The following is a 23,337-nucleotide window of genomic DNA, read 5'->3' as shown; positions in this document are numbered from 1 at the left end:
TGTTCCCTGTTGCTGAGTTCTGGGCGTCCTGGCTTGTGTTGAGGTTGGGTTCATGGTTTGCAACTCGTTGCTTCAGATCAGAAGTCTAGATCAAGCCCATTTGCTTTGAAAGGCATGTCAGCCGCCAGGGTGACCAACTAACAGCGCAGCAGTCAGTGGGAAAGCGGCAGGTACCCTCCGACCTGACCAGGGTGGGGATGGTACTGCTCCAATACAAGTGAAACAGGCATTTCGAGGTTAAGTTCTCTCAGAAAGGGGGTCTAAATATAATGGGCAGATGATGGGGAACCCAAGCAGGGGTGGGGGCAAAGAAAATTGGCATTAGACTGTCCGTGTTTTTGCTGGAGAGCAGATTTTTAAAATTGCCCAAATCTCAGGTTTCTAATTTTGTGTTGGAATTTTAAATTCTCATGTACAAGTCATCAGGGGAGAGTGTTTTTTGTTTCTTCTACTACTACTCTAGATTTCTGAATTAGAATAATGAAAACTTTCTGTGTGTTCCTCCTGGTTTATATGGGTTAAAAGAAACCGTGTTTGACCTCTCCCCTCCTTTTCTTTCCAAAATTATGTTTAACTGCGATAAAAATACACATAACATTGACCGTCTTGACCATTTTGAAGTGTGTAGTTCAGTGGCCTTGAGTACATCCACACTGTTGTGCCCCCATCACCACCATCCATCCCCAGAACTCTTTTCCATCTTGAAAACTGAAACTCGGTCCCTGTTAATCAACAACCTCTCACCCCCCTACCCCCAGCCCTACCCCTGCCCCGCCCCTGGCAATCCCCATTCTGTTTTCTGTCTCCATGAATTTGACTACTCTAGGGACCTCCTACAAGGGGAATCAAGTAATATTTGTCTTCTTGTGACTGGCTTATTTCCCTTAGCGTAATTTCTTCAAGGTTCATCCATGCTGTAGCCAGCATTTCCTTCTTTTTTAAGGCCGAATAATATTCCAGTGTATGTGTATGCCGCAATTCTCTCTTACCAGTTCATCTGTTGGAGTGCAGGTTTTGCTGATGGTGTCTAAGCCAGGCATCATGGTTCCAACCCTTTCTCACCTGGCTGACTTTGGGCAAAAAGCTGTTGGATGGGGATAATAATAAGGTCTTTCGAGAAAATGGAATGACATAACACAGTGCCTGGCCCTTTGGAAGCAGCCAGTAGGGGAGAATTCATTAGTCATTGCCATGTTCCTTATTAGTGGCGGTTATAGGAGTTGAGGACCCGGGGTGGTTTGGTGTTTCTATGAAAGTCTTCTGTCTTAGAAACAGAGTTGTTAAAAAGGTTGACTCTGCGTCTGAGGAGGTGAGTGTGAAGATGCATCTAGATGCGCACCTGGATTTTTTTACCCCTTTTCTGGGGCGAGATTTACTGATGGGAATGACAGAATAACCCCGCTGTGGTCCTTTTGCCCACCCTGGCGGCGGGGAGGGCCAATCCTCACTGTCAGCTTGGTAAGTGGAGAGACGGGTGAGATAGGTGACCCGTCCTGTAATCTGAAAGGGGCTAAAGGCTCTGTCTTGAAGGCATGGCCAGAATGGCGTTGCAGGGCTGATACGAACAGGGGGGCTCCTGGCCTTCAGGGTTCAGAGACGGGTGCACTGATATAGACGGTGGAGAAAGGAACATCACCTGTGACTGTCCCTCTTACCTGGAACAATGCCATGTAGGACATTTTTGTTTTTAAAGAGGGAGTGGGGGGGCGGGGCAAAGGGAGAGAGAGAATCTTAAGCGGACTCCGTGCTGAGCGCGGAGTCCGACGTGGGGCTCGATCCCCCGACCCTGAGATCGTGACCTGAGCCGAAATCAAGAGTCAGGCGCTTCACCGACTGCGCCACCCAGGCGCCCCACGTTAGCACATATTCTGTGAGATCTAAGAGGGGTGCCTGGCTGTATTCTGGCTCCCCAGCTCTATGCCCCACTCCCCCTGCTGGGGGACAGCTGGACCTCTGCTTCAGCCCACCCCCAACTGATGGGGGTTTGAGTCACGGCTGACTCCACCCAGAAGAGAGGGGCAGAGCAGTTTTCTCCTGCAGAGCTGGTGCCACTGTGAGCTCTCACGTGTCATTGTTATACGAAATTTCCGTCTTTGGCTTGCCGCCTTCTAAAATTGTTAATATATGGAAGTGAGATCATCTAAATGTGGTGTCTCAGAAAGTCACTGCCTAGGCAGCTTAATGTAATGCAGAGCGCAATGGACTCAGAATCCGAAGTCCATTTACATCCTGGCCAGCTCCTCACTGACCGGTGACCTTAGGCAAGTCACTCCATCTTCCGTGCCCCGCAGGCTCCTTCTCTGTCCAGGGCGAGGGACACCAGCCTCTGACAGGGCCAGTAGGGGGATCAGGCGGGCGTCCTGCATGGAAGCCTTTTGCGGAGTCTATAAAATGAACGGAAGAATTATTTTCGTATTGACTTTATATGTTGAGTGAGGATCTTTAATGACTTGAAACAAACCCCAGAATTATGCACAACACTATCCATCCACCCACGCTTCCTAGTCTGAGTTTGGCGTGTTCATCCAACGCGATTTCTTGAGAACCCACTATGTTCCAAACAGTGTATTTTAAGAGACAGTGGGTGTGGAAGCTTCCTTGAAAAGAATTCTTTTTTTGTTCTTTTTTTTGTTGTTGTTGTTGTTGTTGGTAAAAGTTTCTGACCCAGGGGATCTCTTCAGCGAGCTTGGATCAGAGATGTTAAAGTTCCCTCATCTGCCCTGGTGACGCAGTTGAATCTATAACTGTCAGCAGTTTTACTCCCCAGAAAAAGAGTTCTGGCAGACGTTTGGCCCCCAGAGCATGGCCTCTGAGCCTGGGATAAAATATGTTTTATCTGAAACAATGTGAACAACTTCATTTGATTTAAAAATGATCAAAACAGAGTTTTTGACCGTTTTTCCTGTTTTTGTATTTGTTCAGTAGTTGGACATGTTACCAAAACATGAGGCACTGGAGTTCACATGTAGGTTGAAAAAGTGACACGTAGTACCTATCTGCCACTCAGTGAGGGCTGAGGAATTATTTAACTCAATACGTTTGAGTGTGTGCGTGTGCGTGTGTGTGCACGCACACACACAGCATCCATAAAAATTTGTGTTGAGAGTCAGTTTGGTATTCACTTGTTGGGAGGGTTTACCCATATCACTTAAAGCAGAGTTTACTTGCATTGATTTCTGTAGAAAGATGGAGTAGATTGCTCCTTGATTTAGTGGGTGCATTATTGGTCTTTTGGACTAAACTTTACTGTCTCAATATTCCCATGGTTAACAGACAGAGTTGGGGCAGCCTGGTGTCACGTAAAGACATTCTGAAATGCAGCAGAGCCGAGCTTGTCAGTCTGAGCCCTGTTTTCTGTTGCTTATGTAACTTGGATGGATCTTGGTGCCTCTTTAATGAGGCTAATGTGAGTCTCACACGGGAGTGAGTACGAAGCTCCTGGCACACTGTCTTGCACATAGTAGAAGCTCAGTCAGTAATGGTTATTAGTTGTGATGGGACTAGTTTGGCTTCATATTTTAGAGCTCAGCGCTCCTGTATCTCAGACTTCCAGTGGGTGAGGTGGAAAGAGAAAACCGCCAACTGATGGAGCGTCTTGTAGCCAGGTTCTGTGTTTCAAAGGGAAGCTTTGGCTTGGGGCCAGTGTGCAGGACTTGTGAGGAGAGCTTCATTCATCCACTTAGGAGATGAAAGAATGGGAGCAGCTCTTAACCAGGAATGAGTCAAGGAACCACAGCCTTGAGACAGCGAGGGGCCCCTACTCAGAGCCCCTTGTGGAGATGTGACACTGTTGATGGGTTTGTGTGTTTGTGCAATTTCTGATCACTTCCATGTTCCCAGAAATCCTTCACACCGTAGCGTATGGAGTCAGAACGACGTAAGGCAGAGCTATCCATCAGAGTTTCTCGCCCCTGTGGGCCACCAACACATTCCTTTCAGCCTGATTTCCAGCTCACAGGTCACCTCTCTGTCTAGCCCCCCTCACTTTGAGTGTCTCTAAAGAGATGAGGAGACAGGGTGTCACAACTGGATTAAAATCCAGGTCTCCTGACTCACTGACCAGGGTCATTCTTCGGAAGCCCACACCCCCACACTGTGCTGCCTCCTTATTCCCAGAGTCCAACTCAGATCTTAAGATCAAAATCCTCAGTTCTGGTACAGAAGCGAAAAAAGGTGATTGGCTGAAAAGAACTAAGAATGTCCACTACCGTAGCCCGACACAGTGGTTCCTGAGAGAGGTGTCCATGGCAGCTTTAGAAGAAAGCCTTGCTTTCTTGTTTGGAAAAGCAAGTCATAGAGTCCATGATTTCAGCAACAAGGGGGTGCAGCATTGTCGGAAGAGGATCTTGAGTTCCTAGCAAAATGGTGTTGGTTTTTAGATTTTGTTTTGTTTTATACTTAGCTTAAATGGCTCAGGAATAAGTATGTTCCCTGAGTTGAAAACTGACATCAGCATCCAAGAGATTCTTAACCTTTGGTCACAGACTCCTTTGAGAATTGAATGAAAAATTTGGACCCTTTTCTTAGATAAACACATGGACCACCCTTCTGCATTCAATTTCAGGGGCTCCATGGGTTCCCCAAAGTCCCTCTAGAAGCTTTTGGTTAATGACCTCAGGTTAATTCTTCGTGAAACAACATATTTTCACATAAAATTTATTTTTTAAAAAAAAAACCCTCTCTTCCTTCCCTTCTCTTCAGACTGTTCGATGCTTCTTTTTTGCTTTCCCCTTGATCTTCCTTTTTCTGGCATCTAAGTTAAGCAATGAGATAATTGTTTTGAAAGCAAGCCCATCCATTTTCAGCAGGAGTATCTGCCTCTTTGCCAGGATCTTCTTTTGGGGAGTGGGAAGGTGAGTAGGTAGTTGAGGGGTGGCTCTGTTGGTAGTTTGAGACCCCTTTATACTTGTAAAAAGTATGGCGGACTCCCAAAGGGCCTTCTGTTTATGTGGGTTATCGCTATAAATATTTATCACACTAGAATCAACCACTTGTTGATTCATTTTAAAATAGCACCAATAAGTCCATTATATGTTCACGCAAATAACTGTTTATTTAAATTTTTTTATTTTCTAAATTTTAAAAAATAGTGAGGAGAGAGGTGTGATTTTATATTTTGCAAATCTCTATGATCTCTGGCACACAGGAGACCCTGGAGTCTCCTGTCTGCTTCTGTATTCACTCTCGTTATATGCTGTTTTGGTTGGACTCTAGGAAGAAAATGTGGTCTCAGCCAGGTAGCTGGAAAAGGGAGGGCCTGAGGGCCCCCTGAAATTATCTGAGGATCCCTGGTCCACACTCTGAGAGCTGCCCATTTATGCTCATACAGGCTGGCGAAGTTTAGGCCTTCGAAATTCACATTTTTAGTTTAGTCCTTGAAGAGGGGAACATCTGTGTACCTTGATAAAAATGCTGGTTTCCTAGCATCACTGAGGAGGAAGAAGGGCTGGAATTGGGAGCTTAGAGCCCTTCCAGCCAGCCTGCTCTGAAGACCTAAGAGGGCCTCCATGAAGCCCAAGGCAGTACTTAGGAAACAGCCGCCAGGCTTTTCATCGTCCTTTGGATCCAGTTTGCTTTGGACAACTGTTGACAGATAATCTAATATGGCCCATAGGACAGCCCATCATGCCTTTCTTACTTTTTCTACTTTTAAAAAATGTTAAAGAAAACGATTTAAATTAACTCTGGTTATATCCATAAACAACATAATAAAACTGGATTGCTTGAAGATTGCAAAGTTTAGCTTGACAGTCAGGACTAATTTGTCAGCTCAACCATCGTTGAGCGTGAGCTGAACCTGGAAATGAGTAAACCTTTAAATCAAACTAAAATGTGATCCACGAGAAACCGTTCTCCTTGTTTTGAGATTATGGTGGAAAATGAACAGCAGTTCATTCACACAAAGGTGGGTTTATTTTAATTTATTTATTGATTAATTAATTAATTAATTTATTTATAAATAAAGATCTTATTCATTTGAGAGAGAGCACATGCACGTGCATACACACATACACAAGTGGGAGGAGGGGCAGAGAGAGAGGGAGAGCAGGGAGCCCTAACACGGGGCTCCATCCCAGGACCCCGGGATCATGACCTGAGCCGAAGGCAGATCCTTCACTTTCAGAGCCACCCAGGCGCCTTGCAGAGGTGGGTTTATTTTTCTGAAGTGTCTTGCCTACTCCATGCCAGACACTGTTCTTAGTGCTTTGGGATGTGTCAACTGAAAAAGATCCCTGAGCTCACGGAGCTAGTTTGGGGGTAAAATGGGGGTATGTATGCAAAAAAAAAAAACAATGAGCATAATAAGCACTTGACACGCTATGGAAAGAAGAGCAAGGCAAGGCAAGTAAGGCAATGGGGGATGCGGGAGGCAATTCGAGATAGGGTGGTCAGGCTTGGCCCCCTCGAGAGGTCAGTCTCTCCCTTGAGAGGGACTTGGCCATTGATTTGGGAGATGGGAGTGTGCCCTGTGTGTTTGAGGCAAAGCGAAGAGGCCAGTGTGTCTGGCGCATTGTTGGGGCGCGAGAACAAGATGCTGCAGAGAAGTTGGCTCAACGATCAGAGGAGGGAAAGAACTAAAACAATCTTTAGTCGTGGAAAGGAGGGACGTGAGCTGAGCCTTAAAGGATAAGTATTCCTGGAAGCAAGAACGGTTGGGAGCATGCGCTCCCATTGCACTGACTGGTAGGTCCATCCAGTGCTCTAGTGTGAAGGCTGGACACCAGCAGGGGGCTTTGCAAGCAGGCTGAGGAGCCTTCCACATGGCTCCTGGGAGGTCTACCTAGCAGCGATGGGCAGGATGCATTGAGGAAGGATGAGGGAAGAGAGCTTGTTGCTGAACCACGGGCGTGGCTCTGAGAGAGGAAGACCAGAACCCTTGGGACAATGTGATCGATATATCGTGGGTAGTGAGGAGGAGAAGAATGACTACAAGGTTTGAGGCACCTACGGAGAAAAACAGATGAAAAGAGAGAAGATGACTCATTACATTAACTTAGATGTTGGCAGTCCGCAGTCTGGAGTTACCTGAAGCAACATTTCAAGTTTGCCAACTTACTTCTGACTCTCTTTTTAGCAACAGTAAGTACTTCGGGTCCAGAGGAATTTTGAGTCACTCCCCTTAGGGATCATTAGAGAAGAAGGGAAGACGTGTTGAAAACATAAAAAGGCACGGAAATTTTGTCTTGGGAAAGGAAGAAGGGGGAAAAAGAGCTGGGTTTTAGAAATGCCTCACCTGGAGTTGGGACACGTGCAAGGGGGCTGATAGTGGGAGATCCAGTGGGTAGAATTTACAAACTTCAGAAATCGGAATGCCAAAAGGCACGGGACATTTGGCGAGAGAGAGAGAAAAAAAAAAGCCTCATGATGTTGGAAAAGTAACACTGCAATATTTCTAGCAAATCAGGAATGGCAATTACTATAATAGTGCCCAGTAGTTATTAATCAACGGTGTAGAAAACATCACCATTTTGGGGCGCCTGGGTGGCTCAGTTAAGCATCTGCCTTTGGCTAGGTCATGATCCCAGGATCCTGGGATCTATCCCTGCGTCGGGCTCCTTGCTCAGTGGGGAGCCTGCTTCTCCCGCTCCCCGTGCTTGTGCTCTCTCTGTCAAATAAATAAAATCTTAAGAAAAAAAAAGAAAATGTCACCATTTTCTTAGGTTATGATGCTGTTTTGTGAATGTGAAGTTTAAATCCTTAAAAGGGAATTTCATTGGCTCGCACCAGCCTTGGTCGGCCTGTCTTCCCCAGTTTCCTCAGCAGCAACCTTCCATGTTAGTGGCGCTAGTGAGTGAGGTCAGGCAGTGCCGTCTCTCCTTGGGCCGAGATGAAAATAAGGCTGAAGGTGGAAATGCCAATAATCATAGTTAATGCTTTTGAGTGGGTACTATGTGCTGGGCACAGTTCTAGAAACCTTTGTTGGGCTAACTCAATTTCACAGCATCTTAGGGAGTGTTTTAAAGAGTTGATAACTGTTGTTATCCCCATTTTACAGGTGGGGAAACTGAGGCACAGAGTGTTTTTTTTTTTTTTTTTTTTTTTTAGAGTAACTTCCCTAGGATTGGTATTGACCATACTGAGATTACCAAGGGAGAGTATACTAAGAGTATATCAGGTATACCAAGGAGAGAACACTGGGAGCCAGACAGTATTCATGTGTGTGCGTGTGTGTGGGAGGGGGTACTTAACAATTTTGGGGATAAGAACATGATAAATCAGGGGAGGAGTGTTTTAGAATTTAACAAGGCAAAAATTGTTCTAATGCAGAGCTTCTGCAGGTCGGAATTTCCTCAACCCACTGAAAGTCAGTGAACTCTTTCTGTTAAGCTTCTCTATATAGGTATATGAAAGCAAAGCGGGATTCATCAGGGAAATTAAAGTAACCAACGAAATAGTTTCTAATTGCATTCGACTTACAACTACAAATGGCCGATTGATCTTACTGTCCTTGAACTGTCCCAGGGCCCTTGGCCTCTGTGGCTTATTACCTTTTCAAAACTGTGTTCTCCTAGCATTAACACAGAAAACCTGTTCCTCAGAGTATTTGTAAGTTGCCCAGCAAAACATCTGGAGTCCTGCCACAATGTATTGTTAGCCCCCATTCATGCCGCAGGACCGTTCAGTTTGCCAAGTCAGTGAGAACGGGCTTCAAATTTGCTGCCTGCCTCCTCCGTTTTAGCACCGGAGCTCATGTAAGCATTTGTGGTCCGGCTCTGATGACTGATCACTCTTGCCTAGCAGCTGTGGCATGCTTTGGGCGACAGCTGTCCACTTGAGCATCCAGGAGGAAAGTGCGTACTTTCCTGCTGGGAATCTGCCAGTGCCATGGAAACTGGTGAGTGCTCTAAAAATCTGACTCGGGAGGATGTGCCCGGAGAGACCAGGCTTTAAAGAGCCTCTCTACCCCATGAATGTTGTGTATAATCGGAAGCCTCTTCAGGGGAGTGTTTCTAACACGGAGAGTGTCTTTTGAGTAATTTCCAGGAAATCTCTAACTGGGTCATGCATCATGTTGGGAGATACTTCTCTGTGTAGCTAGGGTCTTACCATTTCTCTTGATCTCCTTTGACTTTTGAATTAGAACTCAGTATGTGATTAAATACCAGGACCTATCAGGTGCTAAGATACCTCGCTCAGTATGAAGGAACATACCTCGCATTTGCTACAGACGCTACTGAGGCTCCCGTGAGAGGCTTCCCTGGGGTTGGTTTTTGGATTCCTTGCTGCTGGGAAGAGTGGGGGAGGTTCTCAGGGGCTTCTGAGTATGGGGAGAATCCGTTTGCTCAGGTGCCAAGTGTCCTTGAGAGAGCGGTGGGGAGGAGGCGGAGCCCCTTGGAAAGATGACCATCAGGAATGTTCTCGTCACAGTGGCGCTGCCTTTCTTCTGAGCTGTTGGGAGGTGCATTGCAGAGATAGGCATGACATCTGCGAGTGATGGGCGTTTGGGATGCAGCCTTAGAGGGATGGATGTCTGCTCTTTTCATGGTGTGAATCCAGTGAGCACAGGGTGACGTATGGGAAATGTGGAATCGCTATGCTGTACGCTTGAAACTAACACAACACTGTGTGTTAGCTAACTGGCATGAAAATAAAAACAAAAAACAAAGTGTGAACCCAGAACCTCTGTGTCAGAGTATCTGGCTTTGGTTTGTACTAGAGATTCTGAGACCCTCTAAATTTGCGTTTCTCGTGTGGCACTTAGGCATTTGGGTAGATGGTTCTACAGATGATTCTTTCCCACACTAACGTTGGAGATGGCGGGTGCATGCGAGCCTCTCGTTGACTGTTCTGGTGTTGAGTAGCGCCTCTGGTTAGGTAGTCTTCATTTCCCATGATGCTCGAGCCCAGGGCCTCCGGGTATTTGGGACGTCGCAAGCTTCATGACCAAATCGGGCCTGGGGCTGGGCAACGCACATGTTTCCCAACAGGCTGGGTGACATATCAGTGGGGGACGTCTAGCACCGAGCCTGCTTAGCCACTTGTGGAGACAAGGTGGAGTCGGCTTGGATAATAGATCCAGAGCATTCCCCAGCGGTTACACAGGTTGTGTGCTCCAAGGGTATGGAAGCTCAGCTAGGGCCTGCCTGCAGGCCTCTTAGCCGGAGTAATCACGTCTTTGCTCAGGTCAGTGGCCATCCCAGAGTTGAGCACACAGAGCCTGGGCCATGGCAAGATTATAGCAGCACGAGCAGATGTTGAGGTCTGGCAGAGAGGAGGTGAGTGTCTACCGAGGCCTTAACTCTTAGTTTCTATAGAGGCCCTAAGGTATTCTGTAGAGGGGTAAATGGTTTGTGGGAAAGTCAGAGGCTGTTAAGACACATGCTCTTGAGGGTTTGGCCGGTCTCGTCTGTGTGTGTGTGTGTGTGTGTTTCCCTCCTCTTTCATCTCCTCTTGCCCTTTATCTCCACTTTGAGATTTGAGCTCTTTGCCTGGCAAGTCAAGGCAGATAGATAGTCCCCTAGCTTTTGCTGGGAAAACCTGGAAAGGGCCTTGTTGACAAAAAAGGGTGAGGCATGGGGTTGACTATTTAGACAGAACCTGGCCAGGTGCTACTTACAACTGAGCATTGGGGCTGCCATATAATAGTTGGAAAGGTGGGTTCTGACTCCAAGTCGGCCACCAGCCAGGCTTGTGACTTTCTGAGCCCCAGCATCCTCAGCCATTAATCAAGGGGATGGCTTTGCAAGGTTCCCTCCTATTCTAGAGCTCTGGGAATTACAAGATGCCTGGAGTCCATTCTCTCCCTTGTTCTGAGGTTTTTTTCTCTTATGGACCAGGGAGGTTACTGGCGTAGCTTCTCTCTCCCTGTCTTAAATGGAGATGCTTCTCACCTCTTTGCATTTTAGAGGGGAACTTGTAACTGATGCTTCGTTTCTTCCAGGGAAAGACTGAGACACATGAAAATGAATCCAGATGTTTAGGAAATCCACACACTCTTCATCTCCCTCGACTCACGGTTGTCTTCAGTCATCCGTTGGGGCAAAGTTACTTATTGTCTTGTTGACATGGTCAATGTCCCTGCCGGGAGAAATGGGGGTTCTTAACCATATTTTCCTGTCTGTATGGAGAATTTTTACCCACTGGATCTGGGTCCTTCATGACCCCAGTGGGACGGCAGATGGCAAAGTGATGGGATGAGCAGTTATGGGGCTGCACCCCTGAGCCGCACCCACAGTTTCTTTAAGCCCCTCGAAATCCCATGGATCTGAACTCCAGCGGAAATGCAGTTGGTCCCCCAAAGCTCTCTTAACTACTTCCTGCTGCTGTCTTCCCTCCTTGCTTTTTCTTTTCTTTCTTTTTTTAAGAACAGTGTTAGATAATAAGGAGGGCTCCCAGTTAACCTTGAACACCTGGCTGAGGTAGTATTGGCCAGATCCATCTACTGTGAAATTATTCATTTTCCTCCCTTTGCATACTGTTCTCCTTGTTGTTGGTTTTTTATGTGTTTGTTTTGAAGGTGCACAATGTAATGATTTAATATATGTATACATTGTGAGGTGATTACCACAATCAAGTTAATTAACACATCCATCACCTCGCATAATTCCTTTTTTTGTGTGTATGGTGAAAACACTTAAGATCTACTCCCTTAGCAAGTTTCAATATACAGTGCAGTATTAATTATATCCACAATGCTGCACATTAGATTCCTAGAACTTACTTTTTTTAAAGATTTTATTTATTTATTTATTTATTTATTTATTTATTTATTTTATTTATTTATTGAGAGAGAGAGCATGAGTTGGGGGAGAGGGAGAAGCAGACTCCCTGCTGAGCAGGGAGCCTGACGCGGGGCTTGATCCCAGGACCCTGGGATCAGGACCTGAGCCAAAGGCAGATCCTTAACTGACTGAGCCACCCAGGTGCCCCTAGAACTTACTAACTTTATAACTGAAAGTTGGTACCCTTTGACCACCATCTCCCCATTTCCCACACCCCCACCCCTGACAACCACTGTCCCACTCTCTGTTCTGTGAATTCAACATTTTTGGATTCTACATATAAGTGAATCATGCAGCATCTGTCTTTCTGTGTCGCCTCTTGCTTGTCACATCTGTCTATGCCCATCTTTTAGTTGTTCACTTAGTATCTCTTCATGACGAAGGTGAAGTGAAGTTTGAGGCCCTCACTTTGAATTGACCAAGTGAGATGCTTAGAGATACGGGCATAGCACCCATCTGGGCCTTGTGCAGGACCGTGTCAGTTTGTGGCTTGGTTCATTTTGCCCCATTGCCTCTCAGCAAATATTTGAGCCCAAAGCACTCATTTTTATGCCAACTCAGAATAGTCTGTTTGTACATTTTCGAACCATAATTGGATGCTTGTATGACTGAAGGCTCAAAAGTGGTTAAATCCCCAAACTGTATTACTTTGCCATCTCCTATGTCAGACCCCTGTTCCTGTTGTCTTCCTTTGAGAAAAATCAGTCTAATTTCTCATCCATAAGACCATTGAGCTGGCCTGTCCAATATTGTTGTCATTATCCCTCCTTGATTACTACCATTATTTAATTATTGTTTATGGATATGCCTGTAGCACTTTAGAGTAATTAAGCTTCTGATTTTAACAGACCTGTATCCCGGAAATGTTCAGCTTGAGAGCAGAGACAGTGCTTTGCAACTTCCAAATGTTTTTAAACTGGGAATCGATACCCCCGCATGTTGGCAGTTGCCCTAAGCTGTCACTTGGCCCAGGGGCAGTGAGTAGCTTGCTTCAGGCTCCTAGCATCCCGGCTTTGAAAGGGCAAGGTAATTGGAGAGCCTGCCTTGGAGTTGTGGGCCCCACAGACTTATTTAGCTCTATGCAGAGTGAGAGGCTGCTTGTTTTCAAGAAGTGAAGCTGATTACAGCCTGAGGACTCTTGCCTGTTCGTGGGAGCTGGGTCCTTGCTGGGTGAGTGGGTGAGGCGGTGCGCTAGTTATCTTTTTAGTGGCCACATTCTAAAACAGACTCTTAACCAGGCTATTTATTTATTTATTTATTTATTTATTTATAAGAAAGGGTAGCTGCAAAGACCTTGTTACCCATTGTAACCCTTTACTCCTGCAACAGCTAATCAGCCTGCAGAATTTCCCGGTGTTTTGGGCAGGCTGGTGAGGGCAAGGGTGTTGAGCTCTCTCAGCATGGCCCTGGGAGAATATATAGCTGACTTGCCAGTTAGTTAATTATCTAAGTCCAATAAATGATAAGCCTTGGAAGTGTTCCTTGTTTTTTAATATATATTTCTTGAACGTTCCAGATTGTTGGCATTCATGCCAGGGCGGCTTCATGGTTTTACCCAAGCCACTGTGCTTGGGTAAGTTCGGTTTGTGCGGGTCCGGGGGTTGAGGAGGAATTGGTCTGGGACAGGTCAGGAGCAGCAGTGCCCTGTGGATCCCCTGCAGCTCTGCAGGCTACACAGTCCCTGGCTTACTTCTCTGCGTGATGGCTGTCCTCCTTTTCTCCCTTTCTGCTCCCAAGGATGTTAACGCCGGCGAGGGCAGTGAGTTTGCGGACAGTGGGATCGAAGGGGCCGCCACAGACACGGACCTCCTGTCCAGACGCTCCAATGCCACCAACTCCAGCTACTCGCCCCCCACTGGCCGCGCCTTCGTGGGCAGCGACAGCGGCAGCAGCTCCACCGGGGATGCGGCCCGCCAGGGGGTGTACGAGAATTTCCGGCGGGAGCTGGAGATGAGCACCACCAACAGCGAGAGCCTGGAGGAGGCGGGCTCGGCGCATAGCGACGAGCAGAGCAGCGGCACCCTGAGCTCCCCGGGCCAGTCGGACATCCTGCTCACGGCCGCGCAAGGCACGGTGCGCAAGGCCGGGGCTCTGGCCGTCAAGAACTTCCTGGTGCACAAGAAGAACAAGAAGGTGGAGTCGGCCACCCGGCGGAAGTGGAAGCACTACTGGGTGTCCTTGAAAGGTAAGGAGAGGGAGCGCCCCTTCCCCTGTTCGTGATGCGCCATGGCGCACCTTGCACGCCGTGGTGCACCTGCGTACGGGATGTTTTGTGATGACATGGTGTTTGTATTTTATACCAGTTTTAACCAACTGTGTTTCACTGTTAGGAGAATGCTTAGCATGAGATCTCCCTGCTTACATTTTTAGATGTACGTGCCTTTATCGTGGACTGTAGAGCAGATCTCTAGAACGTAATCATCTCTCCTAACTGAAACTTTCTGATCCTTGATTGTTCAGTAATTCCTCATGTCCCCCTCCGCACCAGCGCTGTTTTGTTTTCTTTACTTGTTCACAGTTAAGCCAGAGGAACACTGCACATCGAGTTTCCTTGTATATACAGCTGCTTCTCGTGACAGTTTTGAGGGACATGTTCTAAAAGGAAAAAAAAAATTTTTTAATCATTCATGTTAGTGAAGTATGTCCTAAAATGACTATTTTGGAGGCAAACTTATTCATGTGGATCCTATGAAATGACTGTTTCTTTAGGTTAAAAATGGTAGAATATCACTAATTTCATAAGGTTCAGCCTAGTGCTTAATAGAATGTCTGAACCATCTTAGGTTTGTGACAAAGTAACTGTTTTATGGTTACATACTGTGAATATATGAGAGTGTGTATGTGTGTGTGTTTAGATACATACACATGTGGAGAGATCACTGCCTTTTCATTAAAAGCATAATACTTTTATATGTTGCAATTCATTGTCATACTTTTGAAGTACGTGTATATACTATTGTGCATGTCTACATACATCTTAGTAGGATAAAAGTTGTAACAAATTAGTGAGCTCCGTGTCTTAAAAAGAATACTTGGAGCCCAGCCCACTTAGATCTTCTATGGCACAAGCCAAATTTGAAACTGGTTTAGGATATGGCAGGACAGGTTCAATAGGTTAACAAGCATGAAGGACAAGCACAGGAGGAAGTCTGGGCTTCCCAGGTGTGGTGTACCCTCTAGACCATTTGATACTCAATCTCATTAGCTGTTGTTGGTGTGAGAACATCCAATCCTAGAGGCCACAGAACATTATAGAGTCTGCACAGTGATGCGCAGGTCAACCCCTGCAGGGCAAGCAAGGTGTAGTTGGTTCCCTTACTGGTCGTGCCAAGTGTTGCTTCAGTGCGTCAGTGAGACAGGAGGGGAGCTTGTTAATTAGACCAAACGTTTCACTGCATGTCACAGAGACCCACAATGACGATGCGGTAAGCGAGATAGAACTGATTTCCTTCCCGTCCATCAGAGGTAGACCATCTGAAGTTATTGTGAGTCTTCCAGGTCCCAGGTTCCTTCTATCTCCTTGCTCTGCTATTCCCAGATCTATTCCCTGTGGTCAAGGTAGCTCACCACCAGGCCCACATTCCTGCAGAAAAATGAAGGCGTATTCTTCTGCCCTGTATCAGGGCCACTATAACCAAGTACCACAGACTGAATGGTTTAACCAAAGAAATTTATCTTTTCACAATTCTGGAAGCTGGGACAGATCAAGGTGCGAGTGGGGTTGGTGTGACACCTGTCTCCTTGGCTTCTAGATGGCTGTCTTCTTCCAGTATCTTCCCATGGCCTTCCCCTTCTGCCTGTCTGTGTCCAGATTCCCCCTTCTTAGAAGGAGAGTGGTCAAATTGGATTAGAGCCCGCTCCTCTGACCTCAGTTTACTGTAATTACCCTTGTAGAGATTCTAACTCCAAATACAGTCGCATTCTGAGGTACCGGATTAGGACTTTTACATAGGAATTTGGGGCAAGATAATTCAGCCCATGACAGGCCCAGAATTTGTGTGTTAAACAAGCTTCCCAGGTGATTCCTACACTACATTTGAGAACACCAGTGTTAGTGTCATAGACTAACAATAACTAAGCGATTTTTTTACTCAGGATGTGGAAGAGGGCATTGTTTTGTTTCTGCCATTGCCTTAGAGAATAAAGGGTACCCGAAGGCAGGGTGCGACATCTTGGAGCAACAACCCAAGAGCCTGTTAGAGGAGGGAGCCTTCCTGTTCTTGGTGACCCAGATTTGAGTGACACAGTCTGTCAGGATCCAGGCCCAGAACACAGAGCCACTGAGCCCTTCATTTCTTAATCCTGATGAGTTCCCATTATATACTGACCTGCTTGGGGCTGGTCCTTGCCGTTCAGAGGCAGAACATGCTGCTTTTTCCTGGCAACCGTTGGGTATCGAATAAAAAAGCAGAGTGCCTGGGAGCTGTGAGGTAGATTTCTCCAAAGATTCTTCCACTTTAGACAGAATAATTAATTTTTTTAAAAAAAGATTTCATTTAGAATTAATCGCTGGGGCATCTCTTTCGGCAACCATTGAGCATACAGATGACGTTCAAGTGAAGGTGAAGGCAAATGGACTGCTTTCAGGGAGATGCGCTTCCTGGATTTGCTGCTTCATGTTAATCTTCACACCGAAATAAGCAGAAAGTTAGAGTAAAAGCCGATTTTAACCACCTACTGTCATGGGTGATTGTAAACCAACATTGCAAAATTATAAAAACAGCAATTTGAGAAGACTGTAAAATGTTCAACGTTCGTACATGCCAAGGTTTGCGGATGGCTCCTCTTCATTATCCACAGGCTTCATTCTCTCTCCTCAACCTACGGTATAGCTGTGTTGCTCCTTTTCTGTTCAGAATCTGCTAATCATTAGTGTCATGTTAGTCCTAAAGATTAGAGCAGGATTTCTCAACGGGGGCACTATTGACATTTTCCAGATAATTCTTTGTTGTGGGGATGCTATCCGGGACACAGCGGGATGTTTAGCAGCATCCCTGTCCTCTACCTGCTGGATGTCAGTGGCACCTACCTCCCCGCATTCCCCCCACACCCAGTGACAACCAAAAATGTCTCCAGACATCACCAGGTGTCTTTGACCTCAAGGGCAAAATTGCCTCACTTCAAGAACCTCCGATTTGGAGGAAAATAGCATCCCCTTTCCATTTTCTTTCCTATATTTATCTCTCAATCTATGCTAGCTTAAGAAGTGAAAATAGGTACAGATAATTCTGCAGTATGTTATATGTGTTTCTGAAAAGACCTGAGACCTTCAAAATAACAGGGATTATGGGAAGAATAAGGTTGGGGCAGAATTCTGTGTACGCAACTTTTTAGCCCAACACTAAATAGATAGATACATAGATAGATAGATAGATAACTAAATACCCGGCTAAAAATACTCACATAGTTAACATCTTACTTTTTAACAATAAATACTATAGAAAATGTGGGACTTCGCCTTTAAGGACAAAGTAAATATAACTTGAATAGGTAGAAAGAAGAATTGAAACTCCTGAATTCTTGAGACCAAGACAGTGATGAAGAAATCATAAAGCTCAGGAGCACCATATGACAGGACTTGTTTTTTTTAAAGATTTTATTTATCTATTTGAGAGAGAGAGAGCACATGAGAGGGGGGAGGGTCAGAGGGAGAAGCAGACTCCCTGTTGAGCAGGGAGCCCGATGCGGGACTCGATCCCGGGACTCCAGGATCATGACCTGAGCCGAAGGCAGTCGCTTAACCAACTGAGCCACCCAGGTGCCCATACGACAGGACTTGTAAGGAAAGCTTTTGGGAAACTCTGCCAAGGGAGAAATTGTGACACAAGTGGACATGGCATTTAGTTGAGTTTGGGGATTTGCACTCAGCAGCTGTTAACCTGCAGATGTGAAATATGATGGGCTGGGAGACGTTGCCTTTGAACTCATGGGACTTTTCCATCCATCCCCATCATTCCACATTGCTAATCACATAGGAGCAAATTTGCTTTATGAAAACTTGTATTGTAGCTTTCTATGAAAACTCGTAGATTGTACTTTCAAGGACTTTGCTATTCACATTTAAAGTGTGGCCCTTGCTGGTGGTTAAGATGTTGAAAACCGACAAGAGTTAAGAAAGGCTCATAAAGTTGGACACAGGCTTCCCCCTGAAATTGGTTTTGATTAGTTGGCAGTAAATGTTCAGCTAGTAATTACTATGAAAGTGAGTCTTATGTTTAGGTGACGATGGAGGGTATCTGCTAAGGCCACCTTGCCACAAATCTCTGGGAGGTTTTTATTGTAACTGTCTCATTAGTTTCACAGTGCAATTAAGCGTGGACCAGGCTTCCAGAACCCCCACCCCCAGGCCTTCATATGGCATGTGTCATGCCATTTCTTCTTTCAGTAGGAACAGGGACATGGTTTATTTGTAGAAGAACATTTTGGAGGGTGTATTTGAGATCAAAAACCTATCATTTCTTTCCTTATCCGTAAAATACCTAACACTAATATTATAAATGGTTTTCTCCAAGGGCATAGCCAAAAAACGCAATAAATTGTGTCGCCTGGTTGTATATCATGTGAGCTATTGGGAAGGGAGTCCAGTGGTTCCCTGCTGACTGTCAGGCCTCACGCCATGGAACCTGCAGTTCTGACCCGTGGAGCCGGGTTTCTAGCCCCCATTGGCCGAAGGAGCCGTAAAACTGCCATATGCCTGTAATGAAACACTCTAAAAGAGAAAGCGAGGGTCTTAACTTGAGGACATGCATGGAGGGAGTTTCGTGTGAGTTGAGAAACTGTGCTTTAAGAGTCTTTGCCTCTTGGGGCACCTGGGTGGCTCAGTCGGTTAAGCATCTGCCTTCGGCTCAGGTCATGATCCCAGGGTCCTGGGATCGAGTCCCTCATTGGGCTCCCTGCACAGCGGGGAGTTTGCTTCTCCCTCTGCACCTCCCCCTGCTCATGCGCTCTCTCTGTCTTTTTCTCTCAGTCCATCCAAGACTTCAAGACAAGCAAGGCCTCATTCTCTTTACTCTCTAGGTTTCCACATGCTTTAATTTGCAGCCCTCTCCTTGTGACAGGACAGAAGTGCTAGTTTCCACCACCGACCTCTCATTGTACAAGCACTGAACACTCATGCGGACCCCTGTTTTGTTTCCTCAGGGTGCACACTCTTTTTCTACGAGAGCGACGGCAGGTCTGGAATAGACCACAACAGCATCCCTAAGCATGCCGTCTGGGTGGAGAACAGCATTGTGCAGGCTGTGCCTGAGCACCCCAAGAAGGACTTCGTCTTCTGCCTCAGCAATTCCCTGGGTGATGCCTTCCTCTTTCAGGTTTGTTGGGCACTTCCTTTCAGGGCATTTCAAACCTCTGAACCAGATATCTTCCTCTCCTGCCTATGTACCCCACCCTGTTTTCTTTTTAGTGCTGGGTTTTATCTTTTTGCTCATTATAAAAACAAGAACGATCAATGACAAAATACACATTTACATTGAATTCAGAAATGAGAGAACTCACCCAGAGTGTGCTAAGGGAAGCCCAGGGAAGAGCATGAGTGGACTTCGAGAAACTTGCCCTGTTTGCCAGTGTAGACTCAATACCATTTGTGTAGAGACTTAGAAAGAGATGATGAATTCCTTAATTTAGAAATTATTTGAGCTGTCAAAATTTTTTACCATAATGTTCTCTTCTAATATTACTCATAAAGTAAAATAATGACATCCCAGAAATGATTAGTTATACCCAGATAATTTCTCTTCCTCATCTTATCAGAAATTTGTACTCAGTGTTCTTGAAGTTTGAGTGTTAATTGTATTAAAAAATACTAACCAGCTAATCACTTCAGGATTAGCATTTAATTTTGTAGGGAATCGTTTGGGTTTGGTTGGTTGTGGTGCACTCTACCAGAACTTTTTGTTGTGTTAGTTAGGAAGACTTCCTTCATGTGTTTCCATGATGCATGAATTCCTACCACTTTTACTCTATGCTGCCTACATGCTTTGCACAGTGCTGTTGAGAACAAGAAGATTTTGACACAGTTCCTACTCTTCAAATTGTTCACATGTGATGTGGGGGAAAGACACGTGGATAGATCTTTGTAGGGTAGGAAAGCCTGACCATTAATGTTAAAGGGTGAATAGGGATGAATTGGGCGAAATGGACAGAATATTCCATGCAGAAGACAGAGCTGGATCAAAGGCATGGAAAAGAGTAATAGGTGATTTCACCGAGTTTCCAGGTTTGGGCCGTAAGTTATTTCCATTTGGGCAATTAAAGTAAGAAAGTAGTCATTTATTTGTGAACAGGCAAAAACATCTGTTTTTTTCTTTCTTTAAATCAGTGATATAAAACACGTAAAGAAGAGTGTACAAAACATAAATGTTTTGCTCCAAGAAGTATCACAGAGTAAATACGTAACCACCTCCTAGGTCAGGAAACAGAAGTTTCTAGCACCCTACAAGCCACTCCCCACCCATATACACACATGCAGGCGACTAGTTGGGTAGAGTGAATATGTGTATTTTATCATCCAAGCCAGGACACTTTTGTCTATCTGGGAATGTCTTCATTTCTCCTTCATTTTTGAAGGATAACTTTGCTGGATATAGAATTCTTGATTGAAAGTCTAATTGTAGTGTTTTGAAAATACTATTGTGCTGCCATCTGGCCTCCATGGATTCTGATGAGAAATCAACTTTGAATCTTAGGAGGATCCCTTGTATAGTTGAGTTGCTTCTCGGGGCACCTGGCTGGCTCAGTCCACAGAGCATGTGACTCTTACTCTCAGGGTCGGGAGTTCAAGCCCCATGTTGGGGGTGGAGCCTACTTAAAATTAAAAACCAGTGCATTAAATGAGTCGCTTCTCTGTTGCTACTTTTTGTCTTTCTATTTAAACAGTTTATGGTATGTCTCTAAGTATTCATTTCTTTCAGTTTATTCTATCTGGAATTCATTGACCTTCTTGCAGGCGTGGGTGTGTGTGCCTGTGTCTAATTCACATTTGGGAAGTTTTCGGCTGTCCTTTGTTCCAGTCGTCCTCCTGTCCATCTCTCTCTTCTCCTTCTGGGGCTTCCATTATGTTTATGTTCGTCGCACTTGATGGTGCAAGTGTACCATCAAGTGCGACTGAAACTCTGTTCATCTCTCTTTGTTCTTTTTTGGTTCTGTCTCATGGACTGGGTAATTTCAGTTGACCTACTTTAAGTTCATGGATTCTTTTTTTTTTGCCAGTTCAAACCTGTTGTCCAGCCCCTGTGGAAAATTTTTTCACTTCAGTTATTCTACAGTTCAACTCCAGAATTTGTATTTGGTTCTCTGAAAAAAAATTTCTTTAAATTTCTCTCTTGATATTCTCTATTTGGTGAGATATCATTCTGATACTTTACTTCTTCTTTAGACATGATTTCCTTTAGTTCTTTGGATATATTCAAAATAATTGATTTAATATCTTTGTCAAGCAAGCTACCATCTGAACTTCCTTAGTGACAGTTTCTATTGACTGCTTCTTTTCTTGTGTATGTGCCATGCTTTGTTGTTTCTTTGCATGTTTCGTACATACTTGGTTGAAAACTACATTTTGAAGAATATAATGTGGTGACTCTTGAAACCGGATCTTCCCACCCTCACCCCCAGGGTTTATTGATGTTGATTGTTGCCACTATTGCTTATTTGTTAAGTGACTTTCCTGAAATCTATAAAATGTTTATTCTTTGTCATGTGTGGCCACTGAAGCCTCTGCTCAGTTAGCTTAGTAGTCAGCTAATGATTGGAGAGATTTCCTTAGATGCCTGGAAGCAATTAGACTTCCAGTCTTTCCCAAGGATCTCCGTGTCTTCAGCAGTCAGGGAGCTAGGTAACAACTCTGCCTTAGCCTTCACCTCTGCTTGCACAGAGCCTCAAGATCAGCCAGAGGGGTGAGCATAGAGCCTTCTCAGGGTTTTGTGGATGTGTGTACAGTCCTATACATGTATGTGACTTTCTAGATTTCCAGAACTATGGATAACTTATGAATATCTTATTCCTCAGCTTTTTAAAAAGTTTCTTGGTCAGCTACCTCTTTTGCCCCAACTGTCATCGCTGCCTCAGGCAGCTTAAACAGTTCTTACTGATTGTTTTTCATAAACTCCCTTTGGAGTAAAGACAAGTGAGTTCTGAGGTCAAATAGCAACAAGCCCTGTGAATGGAGGTTTTCTGTGAACTGTCAGACAGGTCAAATAATGACAGTTCTCTGAGAATGCTGTTTTGTGGGAACTCATTGCCTCCTTCAGAAATTGCTAGACTGCTGTTTTTCAGATGATTGTGGAGATAGGGAGATGAAGATGAGAATAAGGCAAGCTAAAATGTCCTCAAAGCTTGCTATTCTTACTGAGATTCAGCTATCACTTTTTCCAAAGAAGTACCTAAGATTGTTGCAAGACCTAATGAATTGCCAGAAGTCTGAAAAAGTTGATTTTGGCTGTTTTTGCCGGTGTTACTGATTTTACAGAGGAGCAGTTTTTTGAGGTCCTTACTCTCCCCATTTGCACTGATGAACTCATCAGGACACTTTAGAGACTTGATGGTTTTAACAGATATACCAGCTCCATTAACAATTATGCCAGGATAACAGGTATAAATTGCAATAGATTCAGGCTACGGGATGTGTAGCAACCTTTCCATAGGTGCATTTGGGTTGATCCCTATTTGGGGGGATCATGAGCAATGTTGCTAGAGTACTCTTATATCTGTGTTCAGGATATGTTTGTCCACATTTCTAGTGGTGTATACCTGGGACTGGTATTGCTGTATCATGGGATAAATGTACACATTCATATTTAGTAAATAACTACCAAACAGTTTCCAAAGTGATTGAAATAATTTATGCTCCCATCGGCAGCCTAGGAGAATGCCCGGTGTTCCTTATCCATGTCCACACTTGGTATTGTCACATCTTTTATTTTTCACTTGTAAGCTATCTGTATGAAGCTGAGCACATTTTTTGAGGGTTTAATGACCATTTCAGTATCATTTTTGTGAAGTGCTTATTTCAAGTGCTTATTCCTGCCTATTTTTCTGTTGTGTTGTCTCTCAATGATTCATGGCAGTTCTTTACATACTTTGTGTATCAAATCCTTGTTGATTATATGCATTGCATATATCTTTTTCCACTCTGTGGCTAGCCTTTTACTCTGTTAAAGGTATCCTTTGTTAGGCTGACTTTTTAAATTTAATGTATCTCATTTCTCCCGTCTTCCTTAATGGATAGTGCCTTGTGTATCCTATTTAAAAAATCTACATGCTCTGAGTCATGAAAATGTCCTTCTGTTTAGCTTATTAACCATTGTTTTTCTGCATCTGGCATAGCTTCTTATTAATTATCTGGATATCTTGTATATGAGGGAATGCCTAACAATGTTAACAGTAACAATAGTAATATTATATTATATCAGCAGCTGTCTTTTACTGAGCCCTTATTGTATGTCACCGTCTTGAAAGTGTTTTACAATGTGAGTCAGATATAATTCTTTAGAAAAATTTTTTCTTAAAAAGAAAGAAAAAAGAACAATTTTTCTTAATTTAAGTACAGTTGATACACCATGTTATATTAGTTTAGGTGCACAACATAGTGATTCGGCAATTCTGTATGCAGTGCTCA

General features: G+C 44.6%; 1 protein-coding gene across 10 annotated transcripts in view; it reads left to right on the top strand.

The window, feature by feature from the left end:
- Nucleotides 1–23,337, top strand: part of TIAM1 (TIAM Rac1 associated GEF 1) — a 368,940-nt gene that overhangs the window by 240,209 nt on the left and 105,394 nt on the right. For all 10 annotated transcript variants that reach the window (XM_027584315.2, XM_027584314.2, XM_027584311.2 and 7 more), the window contains 2 exons: nucleotides 13,461–13,908; nucleotides 18,864–19,036. In XM_027584315.2, the coding sequence (XP_027440116.1) occupies nucleotides 13,461–13,908; nucleotides 18,864–19,036 (621 nt within the window). The remainder of the gene's footprint in view (nucleotides 1–13,460; nucleotides 13,909–18,863; nucleotides 19,037–23,337) is intronic.

This window comes from Zalophus californianus, chromosome 1 (genome assembly GCF_009762305.2).
Source record: "Zalophus californianus isolate mZalCal1 chromosome 1, mZalCal1.pri.v2, whole genome shotgun sequence".
NCBI lineage: Eukaryota > Metazoa > Chordata > Mammalia > Carnivora > Otariidae > Zalophus > Zalophus californianus.
Note: the sequence above shows the minus strand (reverse complement) of the source record. Positions and strands in the feature narration are given on the sequence as shown.